We start from the raw sequence: 15,540 nt of genomic DNA on the forward strand, positions 1-15,540 counted from the left end.
CATCTTGTTTCTTCCCGTCTTCTTCGTTGTCAGTCTCTGTGTGTGTGGTGACGTGTGCAGCAGCAGCCGTTAGTAGTACTCGTGATGAGGCCGTCGCCGTGGTCGGGTTTGCCCGTCCTCGGCCTGGTGAACAGCCGCAGGGCCCCTCTGCAGATCAGGAAGAACCAGTAGAGCTGCAGGGGCCACAGCAGAGCGGCCCCCAGGTTGCACTGCCAGGGGGCCACGAGGGGCACGGACAACAGAGGCATGGAGGCGAACCTGAAACACAGATTACAGCTGCTAATGACAGGAGGAATCAGCCACGCCCACCTCACTGAATTGTCTCTAAAGGACAATGCCGTTTTTTTTGTTTTTTTTTACAACCTAGACCTTATTTCTGGCATAAAATACAGTCGTTTCCTCAACTTTGGCACCATTAGGATCCTTCGGTCGATATTTAGATCCATTCAGAGCCGCATATATTAGGACTGGGCCATATATCGATATATATATATTTAATATATTTTTATTGGGTTTTATTCATTTAAAGCTATCAGTAAGTGATCTGGTGGTTTTGGTTAACTTTCTGTCAGCAGATGGAGTTAGCAGTCCCCGCCCTCGTCCCTACGTCACCACATTCACGCGCATCCCTTGGCTGCGCACACAGAGAGGACTGCCCCTTTATGCCGTTCTCTCTCCTCATTGGATAAAGGTTGTAGGATACAAGGAAAGTTTTCTCCTGGGCTCAGAGCAGAGCAGAGTGACTGACAGACCCGCGTTTCAGACCAAACACTCTATGTAAGTGATTGCTGTCGGAAGATAGAACTATTTAAGACTTATATTAACACAAAAATTCCGCTTACTTCTGCTTTAAATTCAAATTTCATTTATTTATATGGCACCTTTCCTGCTAAAAGCAACACATAGAGGATAGAGAATTTAATAAGGATTTAATAAGCGATAAGTACCCCGCGATAATCGAATAGTACTTTTGCTTGAAATGCCCATCCCTAGTTGTTATATAGTATTTATGTTTACATTTTATTGTTATTTGAACAGCTGGGCATTTATTCATGAACCAAACCTGTTTATTATTGATTAATTAGATTTTGCAACTGTTCACTGAAATAGCCGGTTTCAACAAAACTACTTGTGACATGTCATATTTGGCTTTGACTTTGACTGAACATTTGCTCTCACTTTGCGGAAAAAATATCGGGATATATGTCGTATATCGGTATTCAGCCCTAAATATATCATGATATGACTTTTGGTCCATATCGCCCAGCCCTGGTGTAAATCCATATAGTGGGAGTGATCGGGTGCCAAAATGCAGAAATGCGTTCATTTCACCAATATGGTGTTATGATTCTCTAGTGCTGTTCCCCTCTGAGTCCGGACTTTCCTGTTATTGTCATCTGGTGTCTGTAGGTTGACCTACTGACCTCTGAACTGGGTGATGTCATCTCTGAGGCTCTTTCACTCTGCCTCTTTGTGTATATCATTTTTATAACTATAATACCCCCGGATGTTCTGTATGTAATTGTTAGAAAGGCTCATTCACTCAGCGACGGTCGGCTTGTTTACCTGGAATTCGCTGCTGCTAGTTTTGTGCAACATGACTGAATATTTGCCAGATTTTGAGGTTGTGGTTGACGGTTTTGAATCTGACGGATCTACAGAGTCTACGGATGACGAGCACTTTGAAAAGAGGATGTGGATGCAGAGAGAGGAACATCTGGCCAGAGAACAACAAACCGCTGCACGTCCACTAACAGATGGTAACTGGTGGTGTCGTTGTGGAACAGCACAAGTGAATTATAGCAAAATATTGGTGAAATGAATGAGTTTTGCGGCAGATAACGCGTTATTTAGAGGCTGAGGCTGCTTTTCAATATATGGATATACGCGGCTCTCGAATGGATCTAAATACCGCCTGAAGGATCCTAATGACACCAGAGTTGTATGGGTGAATAAAGCACCGTATTTTATCCCAGAAATAAAGTCCAGGTTGTAAAAAAAAAAACCTGCACTTTTCCTTTAATCTGATCTCATCCTACTTTATTCTAATTACTGTTGCTGGCTTTAATGATTTACTTTTAACTTTATTTATAATGATTGTTAGTAGTAAAGCAGCATCGTGGTGACAGTGTGGTACCTGCTGTAGGCGTAGTACAGGTAGGGGAAGAGAGCGACCCGACAGGTGAAGAAGCTGAGCAGCATGACGACACCGTTGATCTTGTGCAGCAGAGTGTGTTGCTTCTTGTACTGATGACATCACAGAGACAAAGACAGGAGTGACCAATCACAGCTCAGTTCAGCTCCGACTACGGAGGCCTCTAAGGGCCAAACACACAAAAACACAAACATGCTCCAAATACATCAGTTTGACAAAAACTTCAACACAACAGGAAGTGTTTCCGGGGACACGATAAAGCGAGGGACCGGTCTGGGGCCTTTAGTTGTTCTTCTTCTTATCCTTGTTACAAATATGTTAATGTAAATGAATAATCCCCATGCAGATAAATTGTACACATTTATAGTAAATCTTAACCTGCCCTAAGCCTTCTATTTGGTAAGTATGGACTTACTTGTTCTTTTGTTTTTTTTTCCCCTCTCTGAATTGTCCCTTGTTTATTTATCTTATTTATTCTCCTTTTTTATCGATGATCTGTCATATGTTTATTTTCATATGTGATAAGCGATGCACTACCACAATAATGATTTAGTTTGTACTATCTAAGGAGGTGTGAATTTAATTTAGTTATTATGTAAAATAATTGTTTTATATTATTGTCCATGTAATGTTACATGTTTAAATAAAGAAAAAAAAGAAGTTGTTGTTCTTCTTGACTCTAGAAGTTGTGCAGACAGCTTCCTGTTAGTGGGTTTGCCAATAATCTGAGTTTGTTTGGTTGATTAGAACGTCAATGTCACACGATTCACATTGATCATATTAGCTGAGCATTAGCCTTTAGCCTGGTCCCTCACTTTGACTTTATCTACAATAAAAAAAGAAGTGACTTATTGTAAATAGTCGTGTGTGTGTGTGTGTGTGTGTGTGTGTGTCTCACCTGGATCAGGACTTTTCCCAGACAGACGGACGGTGTGCTGAGCTCAGCCAGAAACAAGAGACCCTGGAAGTAATCACCTTTACCCTGCCTCCACAGCTGACACACACACACACACACACACACACACACACACACAGTCAGTCTTGAGGGAGGCGCTGGAGGAGCATCTGTAGATGGGTTTCCATTAAAGGGACAACGAGGAGTTTTGGAAAAGTGAAGTGTTTTCTCACTACATTTATGAGCCTCCGCACCGTGAAATTCTTTGACCGGCGCAAGACAGACTCATGTTTTCATTCATCAAGAATTAAAGTCAGAGGTTGGAAGACGATCACATACCGTCGTAGTTCCCACCATAAACGGAGATTCGGCGGCGTTATTCTCATGACTCGCCACGAAACCGAAAGTAAAGAAACGCTGGTCGGCTCGCCCAGCATTTCCACCACCACTAATAATAACGAAATAACCATAGAGACAAAACCATATATTTATCTAAAATGGACCATTAACAAGTGGTGACGTAGATTCATCCACATTAACGTGAGACTTTTAAATAACCAAATAGAAACTCCTCGTTGTCCCTTTAACCCTAGAAATGTGCGAAACCTAAATATTGCGATAAAAAACTGGTAATGGAAAAACCTCTCAGATATCGCTAAAACATTTTTATCTCTCATGAGTTTTTTTTTTCTTTCAGACGTATTGATATCAAAGTTTATCACAAAAGTGTTATGGAAACGCAGCTGAACGTAACCTGGGTCATCCTGAAATTTTGTTTCCATAGCGTCTGTGAAATCCTCTCCCAGAAAACCCTGATTTGCTGCCACACATAATATATATAATATAAAAATAGATAAGATATCAAGGGCTTCAATGGAAACATCTGCAAATAGCAACTGTAGGCTACTTATTCAAAATTTCAGAAACATCACTTTTATTTTGCGGAAAACCTGTGATGGAAACGCAGCTATTGTCAGTCATGTCAGTGTTGCCATAGTTACCAGAGAGGCGGGGAAGCAGAAGGCCACCATGAAGACGTGGTGCAGCACCATGAGGATCTCTCTGCGCAGGTATCCCATCACCGCCGACGACCGGACGCTCCCTGGACCCGCCCCCTCCTCCTCCTCCTCCTCCTCGTGACCTTTGACCTGCAGCTTGTGCCAGTAGCACAGGAACATGGCGTAGATGTCGTAGGCGAAGTAAGGCGTGGCGAACAGGATGTAGGCGTCCGTCAGCCAGTGTCTGAACAGGAAGTGAGAGACGGAGGAGATGAGACTTTGTTACATTGACATCATCGTATAAAGCCCGTTTTTACCAACAGTTTGTCTCAAAGGGCTTCACATCCCATCATAACAACATCCTCTGTCCTTAGACCCTCACATCCACTGAGGAAAAACTCCATGGAAAAACCCTTTTAACAGGGAAAACCAGGAAAAACCTCAGGGTGAGCAACAGAGGAGGGATCCCTCACCCAGGACGGACAGACGGGACAGAGATGTTGTTACAGACAAGACAGGTAGATGTTTGTGTTAAAGCTCCTTCAAAATAAAGGTAGATGTTTGTGTTAAAGCTCCATACAGTATAAAGGTAGATGTTTGTATTAAAGCTCCATACAGTATAAAGGTAGATGTTTGTATTAAAGCTCCATACAGTATAAAGGTAGATGTTTGTGTTAAAGCTCCATACAGTATAAAGGTAGATGTTTGTGTTAAAGCTCCATACAGTATAAAGGTAGATGTTTGTATTAAAGCTCCATACAGTATAAAGGTAGATGTTTGTGTTAAAGCTCCATACAGTATAAAGGTAGATGTTTGTGTTAAAGCTCCATACAGTATAAAGGTAGATGTTTGTGTGTAGTGTGATTATAAAGCAGCTCTAGGTTCTATATTAACTGTGAAAGTATCAAAGCCTTGTAATGGGAAATTTTGGTGTAACCCATAGTATGCTTGTTGTATGTGTTCTAAGTGTTGTATAACCATGTTAAATAAGTGAAATTCCTTGCACCTTGTGGAAGGTGGTACTCGGCTAATCCCTGGGATGATAACAGTGTGAGATACACCAGAAGAAGGTCAGAAGCCAGAGAAGCTCTTAGACCTGTTCCGTTGTGTTTGTGTGACTCCATTCATGAATGCTTTTATTAAAACTCAAGAAAGACAGCTGACGTGTCAAGATACTATTCTTTTTTAAATACTTTATTGAAGGAACAACATTTTTTTGCCACCACAGCCTCAGTCCACAGAGAAATGCACACAGCCTGTATTCAGAAACTGAGCCTTAAAACCAGCCGTCAGGACTTCCTGTCACTTTGTGATGTCACAACTAAGCCCCGCCCCCCTCACCACCTGGACAACACCATCCAACAACTTGAAGGATTTGGTTTCTCTGAGCGTTTTATTCTGAAATCTGCTCTATTTTTTGTTTTTTTTAATAAAATAAAACCAAGAAAAGGAGGGATGTGTAACTGTTTAGAGATGTGATATTAACAGGCTATTAATAATCAATAAACCATAATAATTTGTCAGTGAATCAGGACTTTTGACGTCTGACACCATTGATAATTATCACCTGTAATGTTTCTTTCTCACACGCAGAGCTGAGTTTTCGTGCAGCGATTACCCAGAGTTCCTTGCTCTCCCGTGTGATTTGATAAACAAATGAAGCTCCGACACAAACTTCTCCACTTTGACTGGTAAATTAACAACCGAGTCAACCGAGGAAACCTGGGATTTACTGAAACAACAACAGCCCCCCCTCCCCCCTCCCCCTACTTCCTCCCCCGGCTGTCATCTGCCTCACACACACTCCTTCATCTCCATCATTTCATCTCCCAGCATGCTCAGCGTGGAGGATTAGTGAACTCTGGGATCGTCTTAGAGCCTGAAATAGCTGCTGCTGCCGCCGCTCAGGAGGCGAATTAGACTCTGATTCTTAATTAGATTACACACACAACACACACACATTTCAACAGAAGCTGTAAATGTTCTGAGCTGGAGTCAGATTATTTTTCGCAGATGAGGATAAAAACTAGAGCTGCAACTAACGATTATTTTCATTATCGATTAATCTGTTGATTATTTTAAACGATTAATCGATTAGTTAGTTAGTTTGGTCAATAAAATGTTAAAAAATGTTATAAAACATCAATCAGTGTTTCTCAAACCACCAGACGACATCGTCCTCAAATGTCTTGTTTTGTCCACAAACCAAAGAGAGACTCAGTTTATTGTCATAAAGGAACAAAGAAACCAGAAATATTCACATTTAAGAAGCTGGAATCAGAGAATTTTGACTTTTTTTTTCTTTAAAAACTACTCAAACTGATTATTAGATTATCAAACTAGTTGCCAATTAACTTAAAGCAGAAGTAAGCGATCCGGTCGTTTTCGCTAATGCTGCGTTCCAGGCAGGCTTTTGAAACCGTAAATTACAGTTTCAAGTCACAACTTACGACTTTGTAGCGTTCCAGGCAACCCACTCGTGTTTTTCCGACCTGTTTTACCTGTGAAAGTCACTATAACGGCCACTCGTAACTTCTGACCCGTGAACTCGTACCAGATCGAACTGGTACGACTTCACAGGTCGGAAAAACACGAGTTACGAGTTGCCTTGAACGCACCATAACAGTCCTCGTCCCTACGTCGCCACATTCAGGCGCATCCCTTGGCTGCACACACAGCCCTGCATGCCGTTCTCTCTCCTCATTGGATACAACTTGTAGGATACGAGAAAAGTTTTCTCCTGGGCTCAGAGCAGAGCAGAGGGACTGACAGACCCGTGTTTCAGACCAAACACTCTATGTAAGTGATTGCTGTCGGAAGATATAACTATTTAAGACTTATATTAACACAGATATATCACTTACTTCTGCTTTAATATTAGATTATTGTTCGATTAATTGTTGCAGCTCTAATAGATATTGTATAGTTGCTTTTATTCTGTGTCTTATTTCTGCTGGAGCTTCATCATCAACCAGAGTATTTGACTGACTGACGTTTAAATGGATTCGTTCTCAGTCTCTTCAGTCGTTGTCGTGTTTATTTCACTGGACGTTATTAAAGGTAAAGTTCAGTCTGACCAGGAATTAGTCTGGACCGCTGTGCAAACAACTGGAAACTAACCAGCAGACGAGACGACTACAGTCAGCGAAGCCTCCGCCTGAGTTTTTATTTTATTCTTTTGATGTATATATCTTCTTCGAGCTCGTCAAACTGCAGCAAAGGACTCTGGGTAAAGTCAGTGTAAAGACAACAATGAAACAAGAAGGTAGGTGCAGTGATTTATCTGAAACGTCCGACTTCTGACACACATTATCCAGACAAACTGAAATGTTTCTTCACATTTTCATTTTACATGTTTTATTCCTTTGTTCTTTTAATTTTTTGCTGTTAATGTTGGTTTAATTCTTGATAAAATAACAGATGTGGTCAACTGAGCTCTGGCTTTGATGCAGCAGGGACTATTTTCAGCGGCGGATGAATCCACAGTGAGTATATATGTGTGTGTGTGTGTGTGTGTGTGTGTGACGTTCAGTGTCCTCACCTGTCGTTTATGACGTCTCTGCAGGATGAGACGATGACACACCCGGCCGACGTCGCCATGGCGGCCTGGACGGACGACACCAGGCTGAGAGACAGAGACAGAAACAGAGACTCAGTTTCCTCTTCGCAATAAAACTGATCAATTAACTCATCAATTAACACTTTATTGATCATAAACCAACTATTATTAAGAAGTTATGACAGTTTCTATCCATAGCTGCAGGAATCACTATTTGGCAAAGTCAAGTTCATGTCTCTAATACTCATTTATATTAATTTCATTCATTCATTTCTTTATTTCAGACTCAAGGGGATCCATATCGCCATAAAAGCACAATAAAATAATAAAAGATATGATATTGATATGATTGACATTGATAAATAGTGAATCAATAAGGTTTTTCTGATCAGTTTGTCACCTGCAGCAGCTTGTTTTGTTTCGAGGCAGTAAACCGACTTATTGATCGATCGATTCATTCATTATTGTTGTTGCAATGAAATAAAGTTTGGCAGCAAAGATCAAAGTTAATTAAGACTAAAAGAAATATGACACAAATATTAACTAAATAAAACCTCAGACTGAAAGGTTAAAGGTCACGACACATGAAGTCCAGAAACCTCAACTATGACGTCATCCTGATCAAAGTATTATTATTTTGTGCAATAAGCCTGTGAATATTCTTATTTGTCCAGGTTATAGTATCTCAAAGGAATTTTACATTTAAAAGTTGAAAGCAACTGGACTGACGAAGCCTCTTGGATGAGAGGTGAAACGTCTTCCGAGACAAATAACCAAGTCCAGTTGCTTTCGATTTACAATTCCTTTGAGATATTATTATTTTATAGATCAGTCCTCAACCTTTTCTCAAAATTTCACCACTTTTTTCAAAGAATATTACATTTTTTGGCAGAAATTTCTCTAAAATATTCCCAAAATCCTCCCCATAGGCGCTAATTTGAACGTACACCGACTAAAAAAGTAACATTATTCAGTGTCAGCTAAAATATTTGTGTATTTCTGGTGTTTGTTTCAAAATTTTGTCCAATGGGGCGGGGGGGAAGGGTCCAACTAGTATCCGTTTAGGAGACCTAGATGTAAAAAGTTTAAGAACCACTGATATAAATCAACTAATCAGCTGCTAATTGATCCGCTGTAGAGATGTGTGTGTGTGTGTGTGTGTGTGTGTTGTTACCGTGTGGACACCACAGCAGCGTCTCCGTCCGTCCATCCCATCATGCGTCTCAGGGTTGCTCTGGACAACAGGAACAGTCCTGGGAAGAAGACGGAGCCGGCGGCGACGAGGCCGACGCCCCACATGGCTGCTGGTGTGTGTCTGTGTGTGTGTGTGTGTCTCTGTCTGTGTGTCTGTGTGTGTGTGTGTGTCTGTGTGTGTGTGTGTCTCTGTGTGTCTGTGGTGAAGCTGCTGAATGAGGAACCGGCCGGCGGCTGCAGCTCAGAGAGGAGGATCATGAGGGGGCGGAGCCGACAGAGGGAGGAGGGAGGAGCTGTTACCGGGGGCAACCAACACCTGCAGCTGCAGGCGTGGCTTCACAGGGACGGAGCAGCTTAGACTAGCCTCGCATCACCAGGCTCTTCAGACAAGCGAAGAGCCTGGTGTCTGTTACCTCAGAATTAGTCTGCATTCTGGTTCCTGTCTGTAGCGGATACCGAAATCACCAAATTCACCAAAATAAAAGTGTTCACCAACATAAAACTTATAAAATAAACATTAACTTGTAATACAATAAAAGCAACATGGACAGGGACTTTCTTGTAAATTATATTCCTTAAATTAAAGAGTTTTACTGCATTTTATTAGCTCGGTGCTTTTATTTTGACGGAAAGGTCTGTCCCTCTCGCCCTGGATCCGTTTCCTTCCCAAAACAGCGAGTCAACGGCCCCAGACTAGCTTAGAGAGGAACTCTGCAGGATTTCCACCTTAAAGGACAATTGACCCTTCGCTAAGCCCCGCCCCCCTTGGTTACTGTTGCTACGGCGGGCAAGCTTTCACTCCCAGCCATGCTCCTGGCAGTATTTGGTATCGATTTCAAAGGAAATATCAGCAAATTTCTGGATAAAATGTTCTGAGATAATAGAGAGAAGACGTCACAAAGATCATTCAGAGTTTTCAGTGACGTGACTCGCGCAGGAGGATAAAACATCTGTTCAACGCCACGACTGGACAATGTACAGAGCAGCAGTAAGGACCGGTCATTTTACCGTCTATCAACCCACGAAGACTTAGGTCATCTCACTGGTCATGAAACGTTGTCAAACTGCAAGTTTTTGGGTGATTGTGAACCACATACAGCTTTGGCTGCTGTTTTTATTCTCCCACCGCTGTATCAGTCAGTGAAAGCAGCTGCCTGGAGGATCCCTCGCCTAAAAGCCCAGGTAAAAGCCCTAAAAGCCCAGGTAAAAGTCCTAAAAGCCCAGGTAAAAGTCCTAAAAGCCCAGGTAAGAGCCCTAAAAGCCCAGGTAAAAGTCCTAAAAGCCCAGGTAGAAGCCCTGAAAGCCCAGGTAAAAGACCTAACACCCCAGGTAAAAGCCCTAAAAGCCCAGGTAAAAGACCTAACACCCCAGGTAAAAGCCCTAAAAGCCCAGGTAAAAGACCTAAAAGCCCAGGTAAAAGCCCTAAAAGCCCAGGTAAAAGCCCTAAAAGCCCAGGTAAAAGACCTAAAAGCCCAGGTAAAAGCCCTAAAAGTACAGCTGTCATTTCGGATGTGAACATATGGTTATCCCCGTATTTACACTTGCTCAAGTCAAAAAAAAAAAAGTCAGCTCGTATCTGAACATCTCTATATTGTGCAGTCGGAAGCTCCCGTTTGTGTCATAAACACAGAAATATCAACTCTTGACTTGCTTCAAGTAAATAAACTTCTGGGTGCATGTTTGAGTCGCCATCTGACGCTGTCCGTAGAAAAAAAATTGCGGCTTTGAACAGGAGCAATTAAACTGAAAATCTTCAGATTCCTTCTTTTAGACCTAATACGAAAATATATAAAATACACATGCACATGGAGGAGAGGAGGGTTAGAGACACAGAGGAGAGTACAGGTTTAAAAACCAAAATAAACTAATATTATTATTATTATATTTTCTATGTTTTGATATTCAGGATAGGATGTTGTGAAGAAGTGACGCCTGAACGCAGCTCAGTTTTATTATCCAGTGTCCATTTATTTATTTATCATTCACTACTTTAACTCTAAACAGTTTTTTTTTTTTTAAGAAATTCAAGTATTTGTTGGGAACACAAGTCAAAAAAAACAACAAAAAAAACAAAATAAAATAGAAACAAAAAAACAAAACTTTTTGCTAAAACAAAGACAAAAAACATCCGTTTAAAACATCAGTTTCATATTTAGAATAATAAACACATCAAGTTTCTTTTCATAGAAGAAAACGAGTCTAATCTCTACAGATGACCGGCCGTCTGTCCACCGGTCCCTGGACACACGGGTCAGCCGACCGCAGGTACACGACCGAACACGGGTCATCGGGTTTTTAAAACGGTTCCTAACCTGAAGATTCTCCACTAACACAACAACAGAAAAGAGAAAGAAAAGAAAAAGTCCAGAGGGGAAACGCTCGTCCACGAGTCTCCGATTTACCACCGTCCTCGAATCACCCGGGAACAATATCATTAACAATTCATCCACAATCGATGAGCCGATCGAAGGAAAACCGATCAATTCATCGACGGCGTTCGGACGACGAGCGCTCTCCACCGTCATCTCGAGTTTGAACGGACAAAACTTTCTGTATTTAAAAGAATTTAAATTAAAACCTTGTTGTTTCCTGTTTTGTTTTGTTTTGTTTTTTACTGACGAGATGATCAATAGGAAAACAAAATAACCAAAAAACCAATATACCGGTAGTCTACTTGCCAACAATGAGTACCCGGAAATGTTGAGTACCCCAAAGTTTTATGTTAGAAATAGATAGTATGGGTCCCCAGTATTCAGAAACTGCCGGATGCTAACTTATATATATTTGGCAATTAGCATAACTGACATAATTAGCATAAATTAGCATAATTGCCTATATGGGCAATATTTCAACAAAATTGACTTGGCTGATCTGGGCAATATTGGAGTGGTTTTAGGGGTTATTGATGATGCTGAATCCATTTCTGGCATTTTGAAATCCATCAAAATCGGCCCACTGGCGGTTAAAATCTGGTCACTTCCGGTTTAGACAGCCATTTTGAATTTTGAAAATGTCAGAAATGGATTCAGCATCATCAATAACCCCTAAAACCACTCTAATATTGCCCAGATCAGCCAAGTCAATTTTGTTGAAATATTGCCCATTTAGGCAATTATGCTAATTTATGCTAATTATGTCAATTATGCTAATTGCCCAATATATATAAGTTAGCATCCGGCAGTTTCTGAATACTGGGGACCCATACTATCTATTTCTAACATAAAACTTTGGGGTACTCAACATTTCCGGGTTCACAATGGGGCCCTATGGGGCTGGCAAGTAGACTAATAATTAAAAATCAAAAGAAAAACTTTTTTCATTTCAGGGAATCAAAGCGTGAACGCCGTTAACGTGTGGAAACTGAAACACACTCTAACTTCACTGACGAGTTCGTTCCAAGCAGCAACATTTCAATCCAATCACTCAACAAAATGTTGCGACTTTAAACGACCGTAAATCAACTTAAAACAAACTCGCCGGCGTCGACCGTGTGCACGACGTCGCACCCTCGTCACCGTCTTTCTCTCTTTCTTTCTTTCTTTCTTTCATTTGTCTGTTTTGTTTTCGTGGCGGAGCGGTCGTCAGGAACGTTTTCCCTCCAGAACTCCAGAAAAAAGTCTAATTAGATCACAACAAACGAAAAAAAAAAAAAAAAAAAAGAACTTCTAATAAAAATCACTTCCTAAGATGAATTAAATTAAAAAAAAAAAAAAATTTTACCACAAAAAAATGTACGTTTTCGTCATCGTCGACAAACTCAACCATTGCACAGCATTCAAACCCAAATGCTCTCCATGGGATAATAAATATACACATGCAGATTTACAAGTCGGCCTCGTGCTTTAAATTCCACACGCACGCCGTTGTTGTTCCTGTAGAAGAGGAGCTGAGGTTTCAGGGGTTAAGAATCTGGAAACTGTCAGGGGACCGAAAAACGAGGACGCTCGGGGGGCCCGGCGGCGAGAGAAGGGGAGGGGGGGTTTTAGGGGAAGGAACGACAAAAAAAAAGCAAAAAAACACTTGGACTGAACCGAGGAACGAGCCACAGGAAGAAGAAAAAGCAGGAGCTGAAGTTTCCTCCACGACGACGACGTCTTCGATCCTTTTCATAAAGTTCCTGAGATCCTGAAGAAAAGGTTCGTGGCAAAGAGGGAGGAGCTGTGTGTGTGTGTGTGTGTGTGTGAGTGTGTGTGTGTGAGGGAGGTGAGGGGAAGGTTGATGGTGTCGCACGTCCACGTGGATTTTTTTTTTTTTTTTCTTTTAAACTTCGGATGTTTTGCAAATGACGTGCAAAACACCAGAGTGTCCTTGAACGCACCACTGTGACAGGAACACAATACAATAAAAAAAAGAAGGCGCCGGCGTTTCGTTGCTCAAAGATGAAACAAAAAAAAAACACGACCGATGATAAATCGATTTGTCAATGAATGAATGAATCGATCGATTGTTTTTAATGAAGCTCCAACGTTTGAATGTGAATCTGCTGGTTAAACTCAGGATCTTTGGGTTCTGGGGAAAGAAAAAAAAAGAAATGGACATGTGATGTGACACGTTTCCTGTTGACGACGCTCGTTAAAACTGTGGTCGATGATTTTTGCCGACAGCCAGACACCTGAGCCGGGGAAGTGAACAACAGGAGGAACTGAACGTGAAAGAAAGAAAGAGTGGAGAAGAGAAGAGAGAAAACAAAACAAAACTAAAAACAAAACAAAACAAAACAGCAGCAGCAGCAGCATTTCATTTCAGTGGCGACTTCCTGCTCTCGAAACCTCGCGCTGATTCTGATTCCGAGAGTCGAGGAGCGAGCGCGAGGTAAAAGAAGTCGCCGGCTCTTCTTCTGGAGGAGGAGGAGGAGGAGGAGGAATGACGGTCACTGTGACGGGAGGGTTTCAGTTCATAGATATGCACAAAGCCCACAAAGCCCCCCCCCCCCCTAACACCACCCCAGGGGCCTCAGCCTGCAGTTCATCTGTCCGCCTGTTCGATTCCCAGGGGGGGTTTGAGGTAACTGAGACCGGGAGGGAGGGGTGGTGGAGGAGAAGACACACACTCGTCAACAAACACTCAATAAATTAAGAAACGATCAAAAACACAAAAAAAAAGCAACAAAAAAAATAAAAGAAAGAAGGAAAAAAATAAAAATGGCCGCCGGTACTTCTCCTTTCCGTCTCCGCTGAAAGGACAAAAAAAAGTCGAGGCCGAGGATTCAGCAGGACAAAAAACACACTGGGCCACAGAGAGTCCGCACAGCGTTTAAAGGGATAGTTCAACATTTTGGCAAATTGGCCCCATCACCATAATCCCTATAGTCATAGCAGTAGGTTTGTTACCTTTAATTGTCGGTGCAAGCTATTTTTAGAACGGCGGAGCAGAGTCGTGAGCTGCTCAGAGCTACGCTACGGAGGCTCATTATGGGATTTCTTGGTTTCCCTCATCAAACACACAATCCAACAACTCCACAACGCTCTGGTGGACAAGTTGTGAGCTGCACATTCACCACGCTATGAGATAATAACACAACGTTACCACACAGAGTTGTTTTAGAGGGAAATACAGAGACTGTTGATGAAAAACTGTCCCTGAAGGCAACGTGCATCAGCGGTTTTGCATGAATTTCCCTCTAAAACAACTCTGTGTGGTAACGTTGTGTTATTATCTCATAGCGTGGTGAATGTGCAGCTCACAACTTGTCCACCAGAGCGTTGTGTTGTGGAGTTGTTGGATTGTGTATTTGATGAGTTTGATGAGGGAAACCAAGAAATCCCATAATGAGCCTCCGTAGCGTAGCTCTGAGCAGCTCACGGCTCTGCTCCGCCGTTCTAAAAAATAACTTCCCTGACAATTAAAGGTAACGAACCTACTGCTGCTATGACTATAGGGATTATGGCAATGGGGCCAATTTGCCAAAAATGTTGAACTATCCCTTTAACACAAGAAGAAGAAGCAGAAAAAGAGTCATTGATCATCAAACAAAAACAAAAAACGAAGCAGCCAAAGTATTTGTGGTTTGGCATCTCTCTGAACACCATTTAAAACACTGATAGACACAATTTCCTGTCATAATTTTCAAAATAAAAAACAGGCGACTGTGTGGGGGGAATGAAACTCCTGTGTCCTTTTGTCTTATTTCCCAGCATCCTCTCCTGCTGAATGAATGTGGCACAGGTTTCTCTACAAAAACAAACTAACAAACTAACTAACTAAGAAACAAAAACACTGATCCAGGGCCAGACAGCGGGTCGTCGAGCAGGAGGAAGAGGAGGAGGAAGAGCCACTGGATGAACGACAACGAAGCCTGAAGCGGATGTGGATGTGAGGAAACACCTGTGGTTAAAACCTGCTACATCTGTTTCAGTTGCATTATTATCATTATTATTATTATTATTATTGTGATGATTATTATTATTATTATTATTGTGGCCGCGCCGCGCGACGGGAAACACAGTGAGTGAGTGATGTGTTCAAATGCAGTCCCAAAAAACAAAAAAATACCCTTGGCGGTTAGTTATCGTTGTGTCATGTGGTTTGGCGGGTGGTTGAGTTGAGTTGGAGGCGTGTGATTGGCTGATCTGATCTGAGCGCTTCAGTGTCCCTGGTGTGTTTCAGTTAAACCATATTGCACAGGGCTGGAATGACTTCAAAAAATAATAATAATAATAATATAATAAAAAATAAAAATCAACTAACTAAGCAACGATTCTACCAAACAATTAAAATCATTATTCGTTAACGTCTCAAC

At 41.6% G+C, this 15,540-nt stretch overlaps 1 protein-coding gene across 1 annotated transcript; it reads right to left on the reverse strand.

The window, feature by feature from the left end:
* Window positions 1–14: 14 nt before the first annotated feature.
* LOC146982367 (ceramide synthase-like) lies at window positions 15–8,909 on the reverse strand. The gene is made up of 6 exons (XM_085785360.1): window positions 8,782–8,909; window positions 7,590–7,673; window positions 4,052–4,292; window positions 3,054–3,149; window positions 2,138–2,247; window positions 15–258 (listed from the first exon to the last, which is right to left on the reverse strand). Exons 1-6 carry the CDS (start codon window positions 8,904–8,906, stop codon window positions 30–32), a joined length of 885 nt encoding a protein of 294 aa, XP_085641486.1. The 5' UTR covers window positions 8,907–8,909; the 3' UTR covers window positions 15–29.
* Window positions 8,910–15,540: the final 6,631 nt, after the last annotated feature.

This window comes from Trachurus japonicus, chromosome 8, assembly GCF_045865225.1.
Source record: "Trachurus japonicus isolate A0001 chromosome 8, Traja_1.0".
In the NCBI taxonomy this organism is placed as follows: Eukaryota; Metazoa; Chordata; class Actinopteri; order Carangiformes; family Carangidae; genus Trachurus; species Trachurus japonicus.